At 32.5% G+C, this 22208-nt stretch overlaps 3 protein-coding genes across 5 annotated transcripts; 2 read left to right on the top strand and 1 right to left on the bottom strand.

Annotated features, from left to right (window-relative positions):
• The first annotated feature begins 6597 nt into the window (after nucleotides 1-6597).
• LOC109602690 (microtubule-associated protein tau) lies at nucleotides 6598-11878 on the top strand. Of its 2 annotated transcripts, none has more exons than XM_049965043.1 (9): nucleotides 6598-6718; nucleotides 7977-8325; nucleotides 8380-8946; nucleotides 9025-9068; nucleotides 9125-9296; nucleotides 9352-9560; nucleotides 9624-9809; nucleotides 10268-10438; nucleotides 10592-11050. In XM_049965043.1, exons 1-9 carry the CDS (start codon nucleotides 6632-6634, stop codon nucleotides 10619-10621), a joined length of 1815 nt encoding a protein of 604 aa, XP_049821000.1. In that variant the 5' UTR covers nucleotides 6598-6631; the 3' UTR covers nucleotides 10622-11050. The 2 variants fall into 2 exon arrangements, with proteins under 2 accessions (XP_049821000.1, XP_019874675.2); XM_020019116.2 differs by lacking the exon at nucleotides 10592-11050 and adding an exon at nucleotides 11057-11878 and having other exon boundaries at nucleotides 6606-6718.
• Nucleotides 11879-13395: 1517 nt separating this feature from the next.
• Nucleotides 13396-16214, bottom strand: LOC109602682 (protein spartin). 2 transcript variants are annotated; one of them, XM_049964923.1, is made up of 7 exons: nucleotides 16123-16214; nucleotides 15774-16072; nucleotides 15173-15725; nucleotides 14753-15115; nucleotides 14449-14701; nucleotides 14274-14389; nucleotides 13396-13943 (listed from the first exon to the last, which is right to left on the bottom strand). In XM_049964923.1, exons 2-7 carry the CDS (start codon nucleotides 15903-15905, stop codon nucleotides 13819-13821), a joined length of 1542 nt encoding a protein of 513 aa, XP_049820880.1. In that variant the 5' UTR covers nucleotides 15906-16072; nucleotides 16123-16214; the 3' UTR covers nucleotides 13396-13818. The 2 variants fall into 2 exon arrangements, with proteins under 2 accessions (XP_049820880.1, XP_049820879.1); XM_049964922.1 differs by having other exon boundaries at nucleotides 14202-14389; nucleotides 16123-16209.
• A 705-nt stretch (nucleotides 16215-16919) lies between these two features.
• LOC109602689 (heat shock 70 kDa protein cognate 5) lies at nucleotides 16920-20897 on the top strand. The gene is made up of 7 exons (XM_020019115.2): nucleotides 16920-17105; nucleotides 17309-17358; nucleotides 17412-17990; nucleotides 18205-18746; nucleotides 19823-20197; nucleotides 20256-20584; nucleotides 20650-20897. The coding sequence occupies exons 1-7, from the start codon at nucleotides 17004-17006 to the stop codon at nucleotides 20731-20733; spliced, it is 2061 nt and encodes a 686-aa protein (XP_019874674.2). The 5' UTR covers nucleotides 16920-17003; the 3' UTR covers nucleotides 20734-20897.
• The last annotated feature ends 1311 nt before the right edge of the window (nucleotides 20898-22208 follow it).

Here is a 22208-nt window from a genome sequence, read left to right as displayed (position 1 = left end):
ATCTCCATTTTTAAATTCAAGAAATGTTCAAGGATTGTTTATTTTTAACATATAAATCTATTATGTTTTTAACAAACAATTTTAAGTTAAATTGATACTAGAAAAACATTAAAAGTGTCTAAAAATATTTAAATTTAACTATTTCCTTTTTTACCATTTACTGAAAATTAAGTTTGCTTTCAACCTTTTCTAAAATCTCCATTTTTAAATTCAAGAAATGTTCAAGGATTGTTTATTTTAAACATATAAATCTATTATGTTTTTAACAAGCAATTTTAAATTAAATTGGTACAAGATAAACATTAAGGAGGTCTAAAAATATACATTTAAATATTTCCTTTTTTACCATTTACTGAAAATTAAGTTAGCTTACAACTTTTTCTAAAATCTCCATTTTTAAATTCAAAAAATGTTCAAGGATTATTTATTTTAAACATATAAATCTATTATGTTTTTAACAAGCAATTTTAAATTAATTTGGTATAAGAAAAACATTAAGGATGTCTAAAAATATACATTTAAATATTTCCTTTTTTACCATTTACTGAAAATTAAGTTTGCTTTCAACCTTTTCTAAAATCTCCATTTTTAAATTCAAGAAATGTTCAAGAATTGTTTATTTTAAACAGATAAATATAGATTTAATAGTTTATTTTAAACAGACAAATCTATTATGTTTTTAACAAACAATTTTAAATTAAATTGGTACAAGAAAAACATTAAGGATCTTTAAAAATATACATTTAAATGTTTCTTTTTTTATCATTTACTGAAAATTTAGTTTGCTTACAACCTTTTCTAAAATCTCCATTTTTAAATTCAAGAAATGTTCAAGGATTGTTTATTTTTAACATATAAATCTATTATGTTTTTAACAAACAATTTTAAGTTAAATTGATACTAGAAAAACATTAAAAGTGTCTAAAAATATTTAAATTTAACTATTTCCTTTTTTACCATTTACTGAAAATTAAGTTTGCTTTCAACCTTTTCTAAAATCTCCATTTTTAAATTCAAGAAATGTTCAAGGATTGTTTATTTTAAACATATAAATCTATTATGTTTTTAACAAGCAATTTTAAATTAAATTGGTACAAGATAAACATTAAGGAGGTCTAAAAATATACATTTAAATATTTCCTTTTTTACCATTTACTGAAAATTAAGTTAGCTTACAACTTTTTCTAAAATCTCCATTTTTAAATTCAAAAAATGTTCAAGGATTATTTATTTTAAACATATAAATCTATTATGTTTTTAACAAGCAATTTTAAATTAATTTGGTATAAGAAAAACATTAAGGATGTCTAAAAATATACATTTAAATATTTCCTTTTTTACCATTTACTGAAAATTAAGTTTGCTTTCAACCTTTTCTAAAATCTCCATTTTTAAATTCAAGAAATGTTCAAGAATTGTTTATTTTAAACAGATAAATATAGATTTAATTGTTTATTTTAAACAGATAAATCTATTATGTTTTTAACAAACAATTTTAAATTAAATTGGTACAAGAAAAACATTAAGGATCTCTAAAAATATACATTTAAATGTTTCTTTTTTTATCATTTACTGAAAATTTAGTTTGCTTACAACCTTTTCTAAAATCTCCATTTTTAAATTCAAGAAATGTTCAAGAATTGTTTATTTTAAACAGATAAATATAGATTTAATAGTTTATTTTAAACAGACAAATCTATTATGTTTTTAACAAACAATTTTAAATTAAATTGGTACAAGAAAAACATTAAGGATCTCTAAAAATATACATTTAAATGTTTCTTTTTTTATCATTTACTGAAAATTTAGTTTGCTTACAACCTTTTCTAAAATCTCCATTTTTAAATTCAAGAAATGTTCAAGGATTGTTTATTTTTAACATATAAATCTATTATGTTTTTAACAAACAATTTTAAGTTAAATTGATACTAGAAAAACATTAAAAGTGTCTAAAAATATTTAAATTTAACTATTTCCTTTTTTACCATTTACTGAAAATTAAGTTTGCTTTCAACCTTTTCTAAAATCTCCATTTTTAAATTCAAGAAATGTTCAAGGATTGTTTATTTTAAACATATAAATCTATTATGTTTTTAACAAGCAATTTTAAATTAAATTGGTACAAGATAAACATTAAGGAGGTCTAAAAATATACATTTAAATATTTCCTTTTTTACCATTTACTGAAAATTAAGTTAGCTTACAACTTTTTCTAAAATCTCCATTTTTAAATTCAAAAAATGTTCAAGGATTATTTATTTTAAACATATAAATCTATTATGTTTTTAACAAGCAATTTTAAATTAATTTGGTATAAGAAAAACATTAAGGATGTCTAAAAATATACATTTAAATATTTCCTTTTTTACCATTTACTGAAAATTAAGTTTGCTTTCAACCTTTTCTAAAATCTCCATTTTTAAATTCAAGAAATGTTCAAGAATTGTTTATTTTAAACAGATAAATATAGATTTAATAGTTTATTTTAAACAGACAAATCTATTATGTTTTTAACAAACAATTTTAAATTAAATTGGTACAAGAAAAACATTAAGGATCTTTAAAAATATACATTTAAATGTTTCTTTTTTTATCATTTACTGAAAATTTAGTTTGCTTACAACCTTTTCTAAAATCTCCATTTTTAAATTCAAGAAATGTTCAAGGATTGTTTATTTTTAACATATAAATCTATTATGTTTTTAACAAACAATTTTAAGTTAAATTGATACTAGAAAAACATTAAAAGTGTCTAAAAATATTTAAATTTAACTATTTCCTTTTTTACCATTTACTGAAAATTAAGTTTGCTTTCAACCTTTTCTAAAATCTCCATTTTTAAATTCAAGAAATGTTCAAGGATTGTTTATTTTAAACATATAAATCTATTATGTTTTTAACAAGCAATTTTAAATTAAATTGGTACAAGATAAACATTAAGGAGGTCTAAAAATATACATTTAAATATTTCCTTTTTTACCATTTACTGAAAATTAAGTTAGCTTACAACTTTTTCTAAAATCTCCATTTTTAAATTCAAAAAATGTTCAAGGATTATTTATTTTAAACATATAAATCTATTATGTTTTTAACAAGCAATTTTAAATTAATTTGGTATAAGAAAAACATTAAGGATGTCTAAAAATATACATTTAAATATTTCCTTTTTTACCATTTACTGAAAATTAAGTTTGCTTTCAACCTTTTCTAAAATCTCCATTTTTAAATTCAAGAAATGTTCAAGAATTGTTTATTTTAAACAGATAAATATAGATTTAATTGTTTATTTTAAACAGATAAATCTATTATGTTTTTAACAAACAATTTTAAATTAAATTGGTACAAGAAAAACATTAAGGATCTCTAAAAATATACATTTAAATGTTTCTTTTTTTATCATTTACTGAAAATTTAGTTTGCTTACAACCTTTTCTAAAATCTCCATTTTTAAATTCAAGAAATGTTCAAGGATTGTTTATTTTTAACATATAAATCTATTATGTTTTTAACAAACAATTTTAAGTTAAATTGATACTAGAAAAACATTAAAAGTGTCTAAAAATATTTAAATTTAACTATTTCCTTTTTTACCATTTACTGAAAATTAAGTTTGCTTTCAACCTTTTCTAAAATCTCCATTTTTAAATTCAAGAAATGTTCAAGGATTGTTTATTTTAAACATATAAATCTATTATGTTTCTAACAAGCAATTTTAAATTAAATAGGCACTAGAAAAACATTAAGGATGTCTAAAAATATACATTTAAAATTTCAAGTTAAAAATAGAGAATTTCCATATGATTTCAATAATTAATGTCAAATTCTACTAAATATTAAATATTGCCTTCTAGAAAATATATTTTTATATCAAAAATATTCCCATGTTTTTTATTTTAAAAACAGAGTTTTATTATGTTTTTAATAATTTATTTCCAATTAAAAACAGTGTTTATTAAAGATTTTTTCCATGATTATTATTTGTAAATATTTATAGATATTAAACAGGGGAATCACCTTTTTATCATGTAATTAGATTAAAATTATATTCTAAAATTGAGCCCCAAACACATACAATAATTAAAAAATGTTTAAATAATGAAATAAAAGTACATTTTAGAAAATATAGAAACAACGTGTTCCATTTTGGGCTCCCTCTTAAACAAGTGTGACGCACAAAATCATTAAGACCAAAATCTGATAGGAAAAAATAATAATCCCATGCATATTCAAAACGGCCCGGGTGGCATTGTGTCGGTGTGGCATTTAAATCACAACAAACGACAGAAATTCGAAATGCGGGGACGCAGGTGACCCGGCGGGGTCAAGCAACTCTTCATCAACGCAAACAAAAACGTTGCGTCGCGGCGCCTCGTCTAAATTTAGATTTTTTGAGGGAAAAAAAACGTTTATCTGGTTACACGTAACGTTGGTACACGTGAACGTATTAAGATAGGTCAATTAGCGAAGCCCCGGAGGCGTAAATGTATGTTTTGAACAATGAAATCATAATTATGGTGTGGACTGTAAATGTAATTACGCATTGGCACGCCACTTTGGCCTCTCACTCGTGTGTTTAGACCGGTGGCTGAATTGTGGGTTCGAATAACAGACATTAATCGGGGTGATTAACTAATAATCGAGTACTTTCTTATTTATTTCCCTTAGAATAATCTAATTTCCTTAAATTGACACAAGAACATTAAAGTTTTAAAGTTAGGTTAGGTTAAGTTATGTTAAGTGAGGTTAGGTTAGGTTAAGTGGCTTCTATTGTAAGATTGAGGTTAAAAAACCACCGCACACGTTTGTGTGTATGTGTGTAAACATCGATTATTCAGATTAGGCCACAGAATAAACAACGGTGCATTTTTTGTGACATTTACGTTTGCATGTTTGTGTGGTGAAAAAGTTTTGTCGATAAATTGGTTATACTTTAGTATTTATGTGACTTCCAACAGTCAAACTGGATCGTAATTCACTAAAATTGCCCCTCTTAAGCCGTTTGCCGCAATTAATTAACACGAAACTTACATTTGTTTACGGGCCACGTCACAAATCTAATCAGTTAGTTGGAAATTTTGGCAATTAACTAGTAATTAATTCAATTGGAAAAAGTTTTCGATGGTGTCCCCCTGCTGGATGTAATGTAAACTCATTACATGATAAAAAGTCGTTTGGAATGTATCGGAATTGTTTACTGTACTCGTTAGGGCCGATGAAGGATATCTTTTTATAGTCACGTTACTCCCAATCTATTGATTTTTGCTAAAATTGCCTGTCGATAAATTTACCAACCCAATTTAATGAGAAAAAACGATTTGTTTATTGGAGGATAAATATAGATGTAGTCAAACTAATATGTTAATTTGACAAGGTTTTATTGGATTACAATAAATTCCTTTTCTTGATTGTCTAAATGAATAAAATATAGCTAAAGATTTTAAAGTTTGGTGGATACGCCGGTTATATATACTTCAAATTGACTAAAATCTGAAGTTTGCCTTAAATTTAATTGACTGTGACAGTTTTGGATCAGAATTATCTTTTGGGAACTGACAATAGTCACCTCCAAATGGTATTTATTAATTGTCATAAGATTAGTTAAGAATATTACAACCTACAATTAGGGTCAAAAAGATTTTAGTTCTTTTCCACTTGAATAAAACCTAAAATGAGCCTTGAATTTAATTGACTGTGACAGTTTTGGTACAGGATTATCTTAGATTATTGGATTACAATAAATTCCTTTTCTTGATTGTCTAAATGAATAAAATATAAGAGAGATTTTAAAGTTTGGTGGATGCGCCAGTTACACATACTCCAAATTAACTAAAATCTGAAGTTTGCCTTAAATTTAATTGACTATAACAGTTTTGGTCCATGATTATCTTTTTGGAACTCACAATATGCGACCTCCAAATGGTATTTATTTATCAGTCAAGAATATATTTAACTGACAACCTTTAATTAGGGTCAAAAATATTTTAGTTTAATTTATTATGATTAAAATAATGTTAAATAACAGCTTCTAACAGTAAAGAATTAAAAAGAAAAATGTAAGAAAGCGTGGTTGATTAATGTTGAAGTTAAATGCATGTGATTATTTATTCCCCTTTCGTGTGGCACATCGGACAAACATACTTCCTTAAACAATGTGCAAAATATTGAGCAAACTTTGCCACCACTAAAAATACAAATGCCTGACATGGTTATGAACCATTACAACAGTAGTAACTGACACCTGCAACTTCACAGTATACATATACATATCTATTTAACATGTTTAAACATGATTAACTTTTTAATTTTTATTATTAGTTTATTTACACTTAAAAATATATTTTACTAGTAGTAGTAGCTTAGTCTAATTAGGTTCATTAATGTTTAATGTAAAAATGTATTCATAAATCAATAATTAAAGCAACTGCACTTATTAGTATTACTACAAACTTGAAGTAAATTGAAGTTGTCATAAATAATATCACATTATAAACCTCAGTATTTAATAGAAGTATTTTAGTATGTACTAAAACTTAAAGCACAGTAAATTTAACAGTACACAATAGAATTGTTTGTAATAAATGATATATTAATTGCAGACCATAAAATTAATAATTATTAAATTCTTAAGACAATGCAAGAAACAGCTAATACAGTTTTAAATGGACCTTCACATGAATTTAATAGAGCCCCTTCTTTAAAGGATGATAATCAGGATGTGGTAAGATAATTAGGATCATCACTTTGTAACTAAATCAATTGATTAACATTTATATTAGATATTGCACAGTAATTATTGTTGTAGAAATAAATTTTAATTTTAAAATATTTGTAGTATTTTATACTGAAAATAAATAGCATTAAAATTAAATTGAAGTTTCTAGAATTGGTTGTAGCACTTTAAATATTCTAAAGTAGGCGGCCAAATTTGTCCAATTGTGAAGAAAATCTAATCCTTTAAAGTTACTTCTTAGAAAAAGAAGATGGTTCAATTTTTATGTTTGAATTTCATACAATACAAACCTAACCTAACCTCTAAATTTGGTCTCAAGAAGATTTAAAAAAATCATTTATTTTGATTTTCTTCATCATTGGACTTCTTCTACCTAGAAAATATTATTACTAAAATATTTATTAAATTATTTAACATAAACATGACTTTGTAATAAAACAAATTAATGTTAAAATCAAGAAATACACAAACAGTTTTTAACCTGAACAAGAACATATTTATTGATGAAAAATATCTGAAAAACTTTATTTTCTGAAGTTTCTTCTTGTAAAAAACATATATTTCAATTTTTATGTTTGAATTTCTTACAGTACAAACCTAACCTAACCTCTAAATTTGTCGGGCTGTATTTTCTTCAAGAGAAATTTTGGAAAAACAGTTTATTTTGATTTTGTTCATCATTGGACGTTTCTAACTGGAAAATATTATTTATAATAATATGTACTATCTTATTTACGATATATATATGACTTTTTAATAACACAAATTAGTATTAAAAAGGATAAATACATCAGTAATTTCTTCTTGAACTTTGGACTAAAGTAGAGTAACCCCAATGTGTCATCATTTCATACTTGTATATAATTTTACAATAACATAAATTGCCAAGCATTATCATTGCATGTCATTGAAACTAGAAACTGCGCATCGATAAAAGCTGAAAAAGAGCGTTTAGTTTGGCGACTTATCGTGTCTACGTTTTATTGACGTTGTCCTGACACCAAGGAAAAGTGGATTCCATTGGAAGAGCATATTTTCCATTCGGATCCTATAACAGCCTGGCACGCAGTCGAATATAACTGGCTTTTTGTCAACATGGATCGTTCCACTTGTACTTATCCTAAAACGAAAACAATATTGATGGTTCTAAGAAATTGATTGAGTCGAATCATGTTACATTATTTTTTATTTGTGCTTGTCACATTGTATTTTAGTTTAAACACAAAGTAATCTACTTTAACAATAGCCTCAACATCACCCACAACAACAACAACAACAGCCACAACATCAGAACGGAGCACCCGTCCCTTCGTCGCAACCGATTAGACCTCCATTGACCCGTATCGATAGCCGAAGCAATTTCCCCCCCAACATCCGACCGGGCTTTCCTAACGGTCCGCCCGTCGTCCAAAACCGTCCGCAAATCAGACCCGGTCAACCGCCTTTCATACAGAGAGGCTTAGCCCCCGGCGTCAGACCGCAAGGTCCCGTCCCGTTCCCACAGAACCAATTCCAGCAGGGGTATCCCCCAAATCAACCGCGAGCCAACTTCAGACCCGTGACTCCGTACCCCAGACCGCCTCAGAGGCCCCAAGGTGAACCATAAACGCTTCCTTGTGGAGTCACACACTAAAACGTTAACGCCTCAGGTATATTCCCGCAAAGATCGGTGCCTAGCTTCGGACAACGTCCGCAGCTGTCCGAAGAGGAGCAGCCTAATCCGGAGCTGCAGCGCAGTCAAACGCTGGACCCGAACGAGTCACCAAAGCACAATGAGGAGACCGCCAGACCGAACTTGGCGGCGATGAAGAACCGCAGCTACAGCCTCCAGTCCAACTCCTCAGACCATCAGGACAATGGGGAGAGACGCAGGTCGATTGCCAGCGTCGACGGGAACGAGGAAAAGGAGGACGCACCGGAAAAACCTGAAAATCTATCGCGGCCTGAGTCCAGGATGAAGAAAATAGCGGAGGACGAGGACGACGAGAAACTGTCCATCACGAGCACCTCCAACAGATCGCCGTCCTCTTTAACGGACGTGTCGCAGAACAGCCACAATGAAACGTTCTCCAAAACATCTAACAACCACGAAGTGACCCTGAGTGAGTCCAACGGGGTTACTAGTAAGCCACAGACCAGCAAACAAGACAGCAGACCAGCCAGCAGGGCTGAGGCTCCCAAAGACACGCCTTTGGTCGCCACCCCAACCAAATCAGGTTAATAACTCCACACCAACTCTGGCTATTACTCAACAAGTCACAGAACAGATTGTAATGGAGCTTTCTTTGTTACAGAAGGGGACAACGACAGTGGAGTGGACGAATCAACTCAAGGAAATGTAAGTACACTTACTCATTACTAATTAATTATGTTTGTACGTTGTGGGTAATGCAGGAAGTGTCAAGTAATGGTGAGTCCAGAACAACGGGGAGGAAAAGCGCCCCTAAAAGTCGCACCTCTTCGGCCACCCCAACGAAGGGCAGGTCGTTGTCCAGAGGTTCCAAATCACCCGCCAGTTTGCTGAGCCCCGACTCAACAGCCACAACACCTGGCTCGGAAAAAAAGAGTAAGAACCTTCAAGTCGTTCAATGAATGGGTGTCAAAGGTTTTGTTTTCCCCAGAAGTTCCTATGAATAAGATCCAAGTGGGATCCGCTCCTTCGCCCAACTTGAAGGTAGTTCGATCCAAAATTGGGTCGTTAGAAAACGCCAGCCACAAACCTGGAGGTGGAAAAGTCAAAATTGAGTCCAAGAAGATAGATTTCAAGAACGCCACGCCGAGAATTGAGGCCAAAAACGACAAGTACACGCCCAAGGGCGGCGAGAAGAAGGTAGGAAAACATTTGTATTCACAAATGTTGTAAATAGTATTTGTTTTCCTTATCCCATTACAGATACAAAGCACCAAGCTGCAGTGGAACGCCAAGTCGAGAATAGGATCGTTGGAGAATGCGTCTCACAAGCCCAAAGGTGGCGACAAAAAGATTGAGACGGTCAAGTTGGACTTCAAGGAGAAGGCCAAACCTAAGGTTGGGTCTACGGCCAACTTGAAACACGTTCCAGGTGGAGGAGACATAAAGGTAAACCAATAATTACTTTCACTTCTCGTTTGTTGTTAACTTCATTAAAAGACACTCATAAATTATTCGAATTTAACTCCTTTGAAAGTGTAAAATGATGAAATATTTTTAGTCCGAGGAAATAGCTTCAAATGATGTAAGAAAAGTGAGTAAATAAACTCGAGGTATCGCACCAAAAACACTTGAAACACTGTAAATGAGTATAAGAAATTGATGTAGCAATTTGATTGATGTATTAATAGTTGTTTTGCAAATGTGTATTGTCACAAAAGCACAAATTGTAAGTTGGAATTGTAGCTAATATATGTGAACATTGATTAATGTGAGCACATCTTCTACAGTGCACATTTTCTGTGAAAAGTTTCAAGTACCCTAAAAATAATATGACAGAAACTGAAGAATTTTTCGCCTGGCGTAGAATTTTATTGAAATTAAACTTTCACCTCAATAATCCGTAGATTGAGACGAAGAAAATTGAGCTGACCGAAGTGACGAGCAAAGTGGGCTCGTTGGACAACATGAAACACAAGCCAGGTGGTGGCGACAAGAAGATCTTCGACGACAAGGAATACCTGAAACAGAAAGCTTCGACTGGAGTCAGCAATAACCAGTCCTTGTCCGGTTCGCAGGTAAGTTACCTAACAGAAACTCGACCAAGTTTAACATTCACTGAAACAATTTATCCGACACTCAATTGGTCTTAAGTTGCTCCTTAGGTTGTTAAATTCGACCTAACAAACACCTGACACTTTCAGAAATGTTTCATTTAATTAATTTTGCAGGGGCCCGAGTATCTGTATACATTTTATTGAATTAACTTATCATTTCATCAGAAGGTATTTCAATCATCATACATTTCTAACCACCCTCATTACTAACGGTTGACTGAGTGAAATGTTTAAAGACTGACAAATTAATATATTATCTAACCTAACCTATTTTTATACTAACTGCGTATTTGTAGTTTGTAGCTGACGGAAATTATATACAATTCGTTCATTTCCTGTCAGAAGCTATTAAAATGTGCCTTAAAATCATTAAATATTTCAAACATAACCATATTTTTTGACATAACCTAACATAAGTTTTTGACGACCTAACCTAACCCTATTTTTTGACGTATATTTATATTAACAGCATATTTCAAGTTTCTAGTTGTAAGAAATCACTTAGAAACCTTATTAAAATGTGCCTTAAACTCGTTAATTGTTAAATGCAAGTTTATAATTGCAAAATTTATTTATCAGAACTCTATACCATCGCAACCTGATGTCCCAGGTCCGAGGTCGGATGAGAATCTCAACCAACAGCATTAAACAATAGTTTATCGTGTAATTTTATAGCTGTACTAAATCTGTTTGTCCCGCTGATAAATAATAACAAAACTATCAGTTGGAAGACGCCAGTTTTTGATGACTAACCACCACAACAATAATACTTCTTTGTAAAATATAAATTTTGAGTGACTGTGGTCAAAAACTGGACAGTTCAAATCACTAAAACTAAGCATGAGTCCACTTTGCATGCACTTACAGTAAATTTGAATTGTATAACCGAGAGTTAAGTTAGAACATTAACACTGTATTTTTCACTAAAATGTAGTGTCCACTATATTGCTTCAGAGACATGTAGGAAAACGAAAGATTTCAACATAAACAACTTAGTTATTTAGTCTGTTTTCGTTTTTCTAGTTAAATACCTAATATGTATATTTTCAATAAGTGTTAACAAGACATGTAATAAGCAAGTTCTTTTGGTGTTGTGATACCTAGATTATGACCAAATAATATTTGTACTGTTAAATTTAAGGTTTTAAAATCCATAGTTTATCATAATTAGTTTAAATGGCTGTTAATTTGCAAAATGATTATTTTTGTGAACTTGTACTTTTTCACCATGTGTAATTTTTTAGTTCTTAAGTTCAGGTTTAGCAACAATTACTCGAAACAACACATAATCAAAACATATTCAATTTAAGTCGATGAATTGTTGTTCTAAACCATTACCTATGATTTAATTAATTAACAATTTGTATTTGTACAATAAAAACGTAGTAATTACGCCATGTAGTAGCTTTTTTATTCACACAAAATATATTAATTCGAAATACGTAGAGGAGCACCTAATTTCACCTTGTTGATCCTGTTCCACCTAAGACCTAAGTACAAGTACAAGTTACGTAAGTATGCACAGTTGAAAAGAGGCTTCTAGAGGAGTAAACTCAATTAAAACACAGAAAAGTTATGTTATGTTATAAGTGGAGCCTTTTAAATGATCAAACAAGCACGTAGGAACTAAAGGCAGACAACGCATCAAGTAGATTTGTGATCACAAGAGCACGCCAACAGTAAGTATGCAGTTCATATTGTATTTTACCATAATATATTTAGTTAATTCTTCCCTTTAAGGCCAACGATTACAAATTTCTGTCCCAGAACTTGTTTTAAAATATACAACAGACTAATATAAAGGCTCACAATCAATAATGGTCATTTCTTTCTTATAGAAGAAGCATATATCGTTGTGCGACACTGTAACTTCGAACGAAGTACTCGTGTTATCGCCAAACGAGAACACCAAGAGATACTTGGTGACAATCCAAGAAGAAACCAGACTGTCCAGAAGTGGCTCCCTGAGACGTCCCAAAAGCGCCGCATCACCAAGACCAGCTTGGAGATTTTAATTAGGACAACTCATTAATTACATTCATATTACCTCATACAAATATACAACGTTAAGTAGACGTAGATCACACTTATTTATTATTTGGTGAACTTTTTTAAAAACTGTCACAGGAGCAATCAAATTAATTAATTAATCGTATAGAAGTATAAGTTGAGACTTGATTTAAGCATTCGGTGTATTTATATCCAAAACCGGTGCTACTTGTTTGTTGTCTCGTAAAATTAAATGTTTATCTTATAATTAGTAGTGTCACAATTTAGTAAGTCACAATGGAGAAACATATTTTACATATCTTAATTTAATACTTATGTTTTAATGTTAAATGTTTTTAAAAACTAAAGAATGTATTATAAAATTATTTTGTATGTTCTGCTAGAAATGGTTTTATATTTTCACTCATCCTTTGTAAGAAGAAATGTAAATCATATTTAAAAGACGAAATATTTACTGCAAAAAAGCACAATAAAAATACTTTTTTAATTGTAGTTTTATTTTTCTATAATTTATTCAATAAATATAATTTTAAAACTGTTTTCACAAATTTTATCATTAAGTGTTCGCAAATTTTATTACAAATAATTAAAAATATATGTATTAATTAGATTATTTTACTGTGATATAACTTCAAGAATACCAAATGACTAATAAATATAAATATGAATTGTTTCTATTTAAATTCTTCCACTTTATTTTATCTTATCAATATTTGCTTTGATATTTAATAATTGACGTTTATTTTTTCTTCTAATATTTATTAAAAATAAGTATGTAAATTACTTTACATTTATTCCAATTTAAGTATATTCTTCAATATTTTTTTATATTTAATAATTTAATAAACCTAAATATTATTTTTTTCTCTCCAATGTTAATTTTTTGTTTAAAAATAGGTGGAAATAAATAAATTGTAACAAATTTTATTATCAAAAGAATAAAATTACATACATCAACCAAGAACATTTTTAAACAATATAATAAGTTAAACAATATCACATTAAATGTCAATTAATTTTGTTCTGTTTTATATTTAAATTCCTACAACTAACAATATCCTTAAGGTCTTCTGTGGAATGTAACAAAACATAACCAGCCCGTTTTAACGACATCATGAGTGGAGTATCTGGAATTAATAACTTATTAATTAAAAATCCTTAACAATAACCGGAATAACTATTCTACTTAAGGAACTAATAAAAAAATAAAATTTTATAATTTTTATATAAAGATTTCATAATTATCACAGATTACATGTACCAAATAATAATAAACCGCATATATTAAACACAAATCATATAGTCGAATTTAATTAAAATTCATGAATATTTCATTCTTTGTCGGTCTTATGTAATTCTGACTTCGACTCATCAGCCTTCAGCAACCCATTACTAGCTCCATGGTCCTCTTCACTCGGACTCAATCTCTGATAAGTTCCTTGCATCCTTGAAGGACCTAAAAATAAAATTTATAAATAAGAACGTCTGTATCTGTTTTTATAATGACCTACTTGTTTTTTCGTGTGAGTGACATGATTGTTAATGTTTAAAATGGGTCTTTTTCATGCACATTAATGTCTGTTTTTAGTCCCAACCACCGGTGTGACGCAAATATTATTTAATAAATATAAATAAACAGTAAAAAATATAATTTATGCGGCGGTTAAAGTTTAATTGGCCTAATTAAGTATGAACGTAAACAGCAATGAATCACCTGGTAATGAACTTCGGTGAGGATGGCGACGATGTGCGTACGAATTAATCACCGCTCTACCCATGTCTTTACCAGTTTTTTTGGCCAGGCCCTTTGGTGTTATGATCTTAGCATTTTTGCTTATGTTGTAGACATTACCCACAGTATTTAGAGACGTATCAGTGAATTCTCCAGCATCAGTTCCATACCTAAACCATAATAATGTCTTATTAATTTATATAAATTAACGGTGACAACGTAAACTGACTTGTGTTGAACGATTTTAACGGTGTTGTTTTTCAAGTTGTTCCCCAATATTGAGGCGGACGTTTCTAAGCCCCTGTAAACTGTGGTGAAGCCCTCAACTGCTCCAGCAGCCACTGTTAACACCCCCTGCATTTTATTGGAAGCCTCCTGTTCACTCATGTTTAAGCCAGAGGACAGAAGTTTAGTGCCACCTTTTTGTATGTGCGGTGCCAGAAATTGCCCCAGCTTCATTGTGGCTATACCCACTTTGTCAGCTGCAACATTTTATCATTAAACAAGGTATCAAATTATAATTTTATACATACCCACAAATCCGGTGACCTCAGCAGCCTTACAAGTGGCGTTTTCAGCTATTTGCATCCCCTTGGATAATTTCCTGGGCACTGCTGTGGGCTCAGGGGCTCGATCCATGTGGTCTATGAGCTTGGGGGTTGTGTAGTTGAGGAGTTCTCCAGCTTTTTCGGCGCCTTTCACCAAAGCCTGGGACAGAAACCAGCCACCATTGACTATTGTATTTGATATCTTTGTGCTGGTGTCAGCCTCCTGGGGCTTGGTGGTCCTAGGTAGTGTTGTGGTGTCTGTGCTTATTATTCCATGGAGTATGTTTTCCAAGATGTCATACACATCAGAGTCAGCCTCTGAAGGCAATATTAGTCCAATTGAGCCACCTACAATTAATTAATGCGTATTAATGTGTGGCTTAATTTTAATTAAGAGCGTGTAACCTGGCTCTTCAACGTTGGGCAACACAAAGGCCCCATAGTCAGTCCTGTAACAAGGTGAAACTCCAGGCACCAAAGGGTAAACCCAAGCTCCGACCTGCAGGATGGCCTTAGGAGCATTCACTTCATTGCCATCAACCCAGGAGATCTTCAAAGTCTGTGGGTCCCTAACTGACTCCACCTCACCGTTAGCCCTGATGAAGTAAATGCGTATTCCCTCGCACACGTAGATGACCTCCTCTTCCAAGCTGTTGGAGTCAACACTTAGGTCATTTAGGGCCTCAGCTAGCTCATGGTAGGTCCTGGGTAGGTCACTTTCTGAGGCGTTGGACATGACTTCATCGTAAGAGGGGGGGGCGTCCTCCACACTTGGTGTGAAACCAGGTGCTGACTGAATGCTGTGTATTCTCATAGATACTTCGGCTCTCGTCTTTTTGATCTTTTGAATCATGACACAGGCCTTCTCCCATGTTACGTCGGGGTTTTCGGGACACGTCACCTGGATGTTTAATGCCTGGTCGATGTATTCGATGCCCTCCTTGTATTTCGCTATGGCCTAAGTCAAAACAATTAGATTTGTTTTGGTACTGTGACAGTTGGTTACCTCGTTTGGTTTTTCACGTTCCTCCAGCGTTATCGCCTCCTCTATGGTCCTGAATACCAAATTGTGCTTACATTCGATTTCCTTGTACGTCTGTTCCCAAACACTCGAAGCGTTGCCCATTTTTTCGGCCATCTGAACAGTTTTAGGTTAAATACTTGATGCCAGTCGTTCGATATAAGTAAAACTAAATTGTTGTTGGATGTTGTGAAATCGTTACATGCTGGCCTTCAGTATGACCAGTTATTATTTCGATACGCTCTGGACATCAGATGGTCAAAGGTTGAAAATGTTTTCTTGGTCTATACAGGGGGTGGATGGAACTCATTGAATAAATAATAAATGGACTTACCAAAGTTAACTCTAGTTATTTAACTGTTTTGATATCATGTTTATTTTATTAAGTTGTCACTTTGACAACTGTCAAAGAACAACAACGTTTCCAGGTGTATACAGGGTGTTCTGTGGGGATGATCAAACTCATTTGACAACTGTCAAAGTGACAGATAAATACAAGGTTGAAAATATTTTCCTGGTCTATACAGGGGATGGATAGAATTCACTGAATAAATAATAAATGGACTCACCAAAGTTAACTCTAGTTATTTAACTGCTTTAACATAATTTTTATTTTATGTTTTTATCTTCTGTTAAATTGATAGATAAACATTCATCTAGATATGAAAATAGATCAAATTTTATATAGTTATTTATAAGAATTTAAAATTGAAATAATAATATAATTTAATTTATGCTATTATTATAAAATATTTATTTTAACTAGTTAATTTTATATTCTATGATTAATAAATTTTAATTTTTAGAATATTATATATAAAATAACATTTGAGTACTGAATGTATTTTAAAAAATTAAATGATTAATATAAAAAAATATATAAATAAATGGTAAAAAAGCTACACGATTGTCGCACTCTGTAATTCAACTTTTTTCGAACTGTCAAAAGTTCAAAATTGCCCGAAACATTGCTGCGTCACAATCAAGACTCTTCGACACATTTCCCGAATTTCTGGAAGGCCTAAGGCGGAAAATTCTAGAACACGTTTCAAAATTGGCGGCCCCAGCGCGAAACCGTCCAATTGGTCGGCCGATCGATCGTGGCGCCGCTGGTGGCGTACTACGTTAACAATTGTGTGCCGGTCTCTCTCTTCGCAATCACACACGTGAAGTTCGCAGAACTGTTTTGGAAAAGAGGCGATAAATTCGGGAAAAATGCTGTCCGCTGCCCGTGTGCTCAGCCGAAAGGTCGCCGACTGCACGAGATACGGCCTGGATGTCGGAGCCAAAAGAAATTTCAGTCATCTAAGGAGCAACGTGAGTATTGTGTCAATTCGTCGTTGTCGTTTTTCTTTGATTTGTAGCTTCGCGAATGTACTCCGTATTGGTTACGTAACATTTACGAAAGTCTATTTTTTAACTGGGCACGAGCAACAATGGTTTTATGTTGTGGTGTGCTTGGGCACAATAAGTGAGGTTAACGTTCAGTCTGATAAGATTGCATCACATCTTCGTTTCAGGCCACCACGCAAATATACCACCCGAAACATGACATCCAAGCACGTTTCAAGTAAGTACCGGACCCACCAAAATGAACAAATAATACGAGTTTATCACTTGTAGGTCGGAAGGCGTTAAGGGGGCAGTCATCGGTATTGATTTGGGTACAACAAATTCCTGTGTGGCCGTCATGGAAGGCAAACAAGCGAAAGTCATTGAAAACTCGGAGGGCTCTCGCACCACCCCATCCATTGTGGCATTCAGCAAAGATGGTGAGAGGTTAGTGGGCATGCCGGCCAAGCGACAGGCAGTCACCAACTCCGCCAACACATTCTACGCCACAAAACGTCTCATTGGGCGTCGTTTCGACGATGCTGAGGTCAAGAAAGACATGAACAATGTCTCCTACAAAATAGTCAAGGCCACTAACGGAGATGCCTGGGTGCAGGGTACTGATGGCAAAATGTACTCCCCCAGTCAAATTGGAGCCTTCGTGCTGGTCAAAATGAAGGAGACAGCTGAGGCATATTTGAACACCAAAGTTAAGAATGCTGTCGTAACCGTGCCAGCTTACTTTAACGACTCACAACGTCAGGCCACCAAGGATGCCGGACAGATTTCTGGCTTGAATGTTTTGAGAGTCATCAACGAGCCGACCGCCGCCGCTTTAGCCTACGGAATGGACAAAACCGAAGATAAAATGTAAGTGTTTGTTTATTCAGTGATTTACTGTGTGCATCATAAAACCTCAGGCCTCAGTCCCTATGTTGTCTGATAAATAATGGTGCTAAATAGTTGTGTGAATATCCAATGTGGGTGCCTTATAATCCTGGGCACTTACTATTTCACCTCACCAACAATTTTTTACATAACAGTTATCTAATTGGAGAGTCTCATCCACATTTTAAATCTCCAGCATTGCTGTGTACGATCTGGGCGGCGGTACCTTCGACATATCCATCCTCGAAATCCAGAAGGGCGTGTTCGAGGTGAAATCGACGAACGGCGACACGTTCCTCGGCGGCGAGGACTTCGACAACGTGCTCGTCAACCACCTGGTGTCCGAGTTCAAGAAGGAGCAGGGCATCGACGTGACCAAGGACCCGATGGCCATGCAGCGACTGAAGGAGGCGGCCGAAAAGGCCAAGATCGAACTGTCCTCGTCCCTGCAGACCGACGTCAACCTGCCCTATCTGACGATGGACGCCTCTGGTCCCAAGCACATGAACCTGAAGCTGAGCCGTGCCCAGTTTGAAGCTCTGGTCGGTGATCTGATCAAGAGGACCATCGCACCGTGCCAGAAGGCGCTGAAGGATGCGGAAACGCAGAAGGCCGATGTGGGAGAGGTGTTGCTGGTTGGTGGTATGACCAGGATGCCCAAGGTGCAATCTACCGTGCAGGAAATCTTCGGCAAGCAACCTAGCAGGGCCGTCAACCCCGATGAGGCTGTGGCTGTCGGTTAGTACTCATTTGCGTAGGGTATTTGCATCAGAAAACCACAGATTCGATCCAACTTGGTCGGGTTTGATAAAAAATGGTGCTAGAGAAATTGTGTGCATCCAAAGTGGGCTGTTAGTTCATGCAGACTTGCTATATCACCTCACAAACAGCTTTATTACGTTCCTGAAATTCTATATCTGAGGGTTTAAAGCTAAAAACTTATTTTAAAGCCCTTTAAAACATTTTAATATACAATTTCATTCTAATTAATCAATTGATTAATAATGTAGATTATAAAATTATACTGTTGTACCATTTTAAGTTCAAAATCTTCCTTGTGTGTCTTAATTAATTACATAAACTCTTTAATTAAGTAATTTAGTATAAAAAATATTAAACTCTTATCATTTTTATACATTTTAAATCTCATCTTCTTAAAATTCTAGTTAAAATAACATGTTTATTATAATATTAATATTATGACTAAATTTTTCTTAGTTAATTTCATAACAATTAAGATAAAAAATATCAAAATATAGTATTTTTCATAAATATTCTTGAATAATCTCAGTACATTCTAAATCTTATCTTATTTCAAATTAAATAATATATTTCTTTTATAATAATATATTTTAACATTATTTTTCAGGCAAATTAATTAATAATTTAATTATCTTATAATACATTTATTAATAATCTCTTTTTGAATTAATTTATTAATTGATTAATTATTTTCTTCTTCTAGTTAAAATAACTTATATGCTCCTTACTTATTATATAATATGTTTCATTAATTGATTAACTAATTTGCAATGAATTTATCTTTACTTCTTCTAGTTGAAATGACTTATATTTTCCTTAATTATTACATAATGTATTTCTTTAATTTTATTAACTATTTTTCAATTAATTTGTACATTTTATATCTGTTCTTCTAGTTAAAATGACTTGCTTAATGACTTAATTTATACATCTTATATATCTTTTTCTTCTAGTTGAAATGACATATATTTTCTAATAATTACATAATTTATTTTATTTATTAATTGTTTTGTCTTCATCAATATTCTAAATCTTACCCTCTCGTTTTTCAGGTGCTGCCGTGCAGGGTGGAGTATTGGCCGGCGACGTGACGGACGTGCTCCTCCTCGACGTAACTCCCCTGTCCCTCGGTATCGAAACGTTGGGCGGCGTCTTCACCAGGTTGATCAACAGGAACACGACCATCCCCACGAAGAAGAGCCAGGTGTTCTCCACGGCGGCCGACGGTCAGACCCAGGTCGAAATCAAGGTCCACCAGGGCGAACGTGAAATGGCCAGCGACAACAAGATGCTCGGCCAGTTCTCGCTGGTCGGCATCCCGCCAGCGCCCCGTGGCGTCCCCCAAATTGAAGTCACCTTCGATATTGATGCCAACGGTATCGTCCACGTGTCCGCCAGAGATAAGGGCACTGGAAAGGAGCAACAAAGTAATATTACCATCAAGTTTCGTTGTTGGAATGTTTGCTCAAATGTGTCTCGTTTCAGTCGTGATCCAGTCCAGCGGCGGTCTCAGCAAGGACGAGATCGAGAACATGGTACGCAACGCCGAACAGTACGCACAAGCCGACAAGGTGAAGAAGGACCGCGTCGAGGCCGTCAATCAGGCGGAGGGCATCGTCCACGACACCGAAACCAAAATGGAGGAGTACAAGGATCAGCTGCCGAAGGAGGAGTGCGACAAGATGAAGGAGGAGATCGCCAAGGTGCGGGAGATGCTCGCCAAGAAGGACGACGTAGACCCGGAGGAGATTCGCAAGGTCACCAGCACGTTACAACAGTCTTCACTTAAATTGTTCGAAATGGCATACAAAAAGGTCTGTTCTTCCCCAAATTCTTTTTATTTATAGTGTAATTAACTTTATTCTTAATTTTTTAATAGATGGCATCCGAACGTGAAAGCAGTAGTGGACAGTCAGGAGAACAACAGCAACAGCAACAGGAAAAGAAAGAAGAGAAGAACTAAATTATGTTCCATGTTGTTCATGCAAACATTCTAGTATAATATACATACATAATTATATGTGATGATAATGTTGATTTGTGAGAGGCATTAAGTTTATAATTTATATTGTCTCATATGACGAATTGTACAATTTTCCTATTAAAACGAGCATTATTTTGTATTTATCTCGTTGCTGTTTTAATCGCAGGAAAATGAACTGTAATAAAGTTGACTGGTTAGTGCATGATTGTTGTCTGAACGTGTGTGAGGATTGGATGTATATGATATTATTAGTTTTGTGTTGTTTTATAGTTATTACACTTAACTATTTTTATCTTCGTTTGTTATGAATTTCTGTTAATTATAAAAAATTCTTAGTACAATATATTTGATATAAAAGAAAAACCAATTTATTATTATTTACCTTCTTCCTTATTTTCCCTCAAGCTAAAGACAAACGAAATTTAAATAAACCTAATCTAACCTCAATTTTAAGTTCTACATTAAAATATCTTAGAAACGATTACGATAATCAAAATCAATCAAGAGTACCCTTTTCCTGCTAAATTATGCAAAGAATGTGAAAAGAAACGTACATGTGAGAGGATTGTATACATATGATATATTAGTTTTGTGTTGTTATATAATTACACTTAACCAGTTTTTATGAATTTCAGTTAATTATAAAAAATTCTTAGTACAATATATATTGATATAAAACAAAAACCAATTTATTAATTACCTTCTTTAAAAAGGTCTTTCTTCCTTAATTTTCCCTCAAGCTAAAGACATAAATTTCGAAATTTAAATTAACCTAACTTAACCTCAATTTTATATTCCACCTTAAAACTGAAATATCTTAGAAACGGTTACGATAATCGAAAACTGTCAAGAGAACCTTTTTTCAGTCAAATAATGCAAATAATATGAAAAGCTTAATAGTTTTAAAATATATTTACTGGTGTAGAAAATAAAATGACAAAAAGTGGGGAAATAATTATAAAATTTCTTAGTACAATATATTTTACATAAAACATAACAATTTATTATTTACCTTCTTTAATAAGTTCCTTCCTTCTTATTTTCCTTCAAGCTAAAGTTAAATTTCGAAATTTAAATTAACCTAACCTAACCTCAATTTGATAATCTATATTAAAGCTGAAATATTTCAAAAATTGCTGTGAAATAGAAATTAATTAAAAGTATCTCTTTTCTTCTAAATTGTAAATAATATAATATATATTAATTTTAAAAAATATTCAGTGGCGTGGAAAATAAAGTGATAAAATGAGGGGAACCCCCCAAGTTTTTTTCATGAGAAACTGTATATTTTATTTAGGACACCATCAAATTTTGACCATTTAATTATGACTAATTTTATTTCATATTAATTGAAATTTAAACAAATTCCTAAAAGACCTTTCTTTAATCATCATTAATTTTTTAACTAATTTAATTTTTAATTTGTAACTTACGTTATTCAAAAAAATAAAATT

Source organism: Aethina tumida, chromosome 3 (genome assembly GCF_024364675.1).
Source record: "Aethina tumida isolate Nest 87 chromosome 3, icAetTumi1.1, whole genome shotgun sequence".
In the NCBI taxonomy this organism is placed as follows: domain Eukaryota; kingdom Metazoa; phylum Arthropoda; class Insecta; order Coleoptera; family Nitidulidae; genus Aethina; species Aethina tumida.
This window is presented reverse-complemented; position numbering and strand designations above follow the sequence as displayed.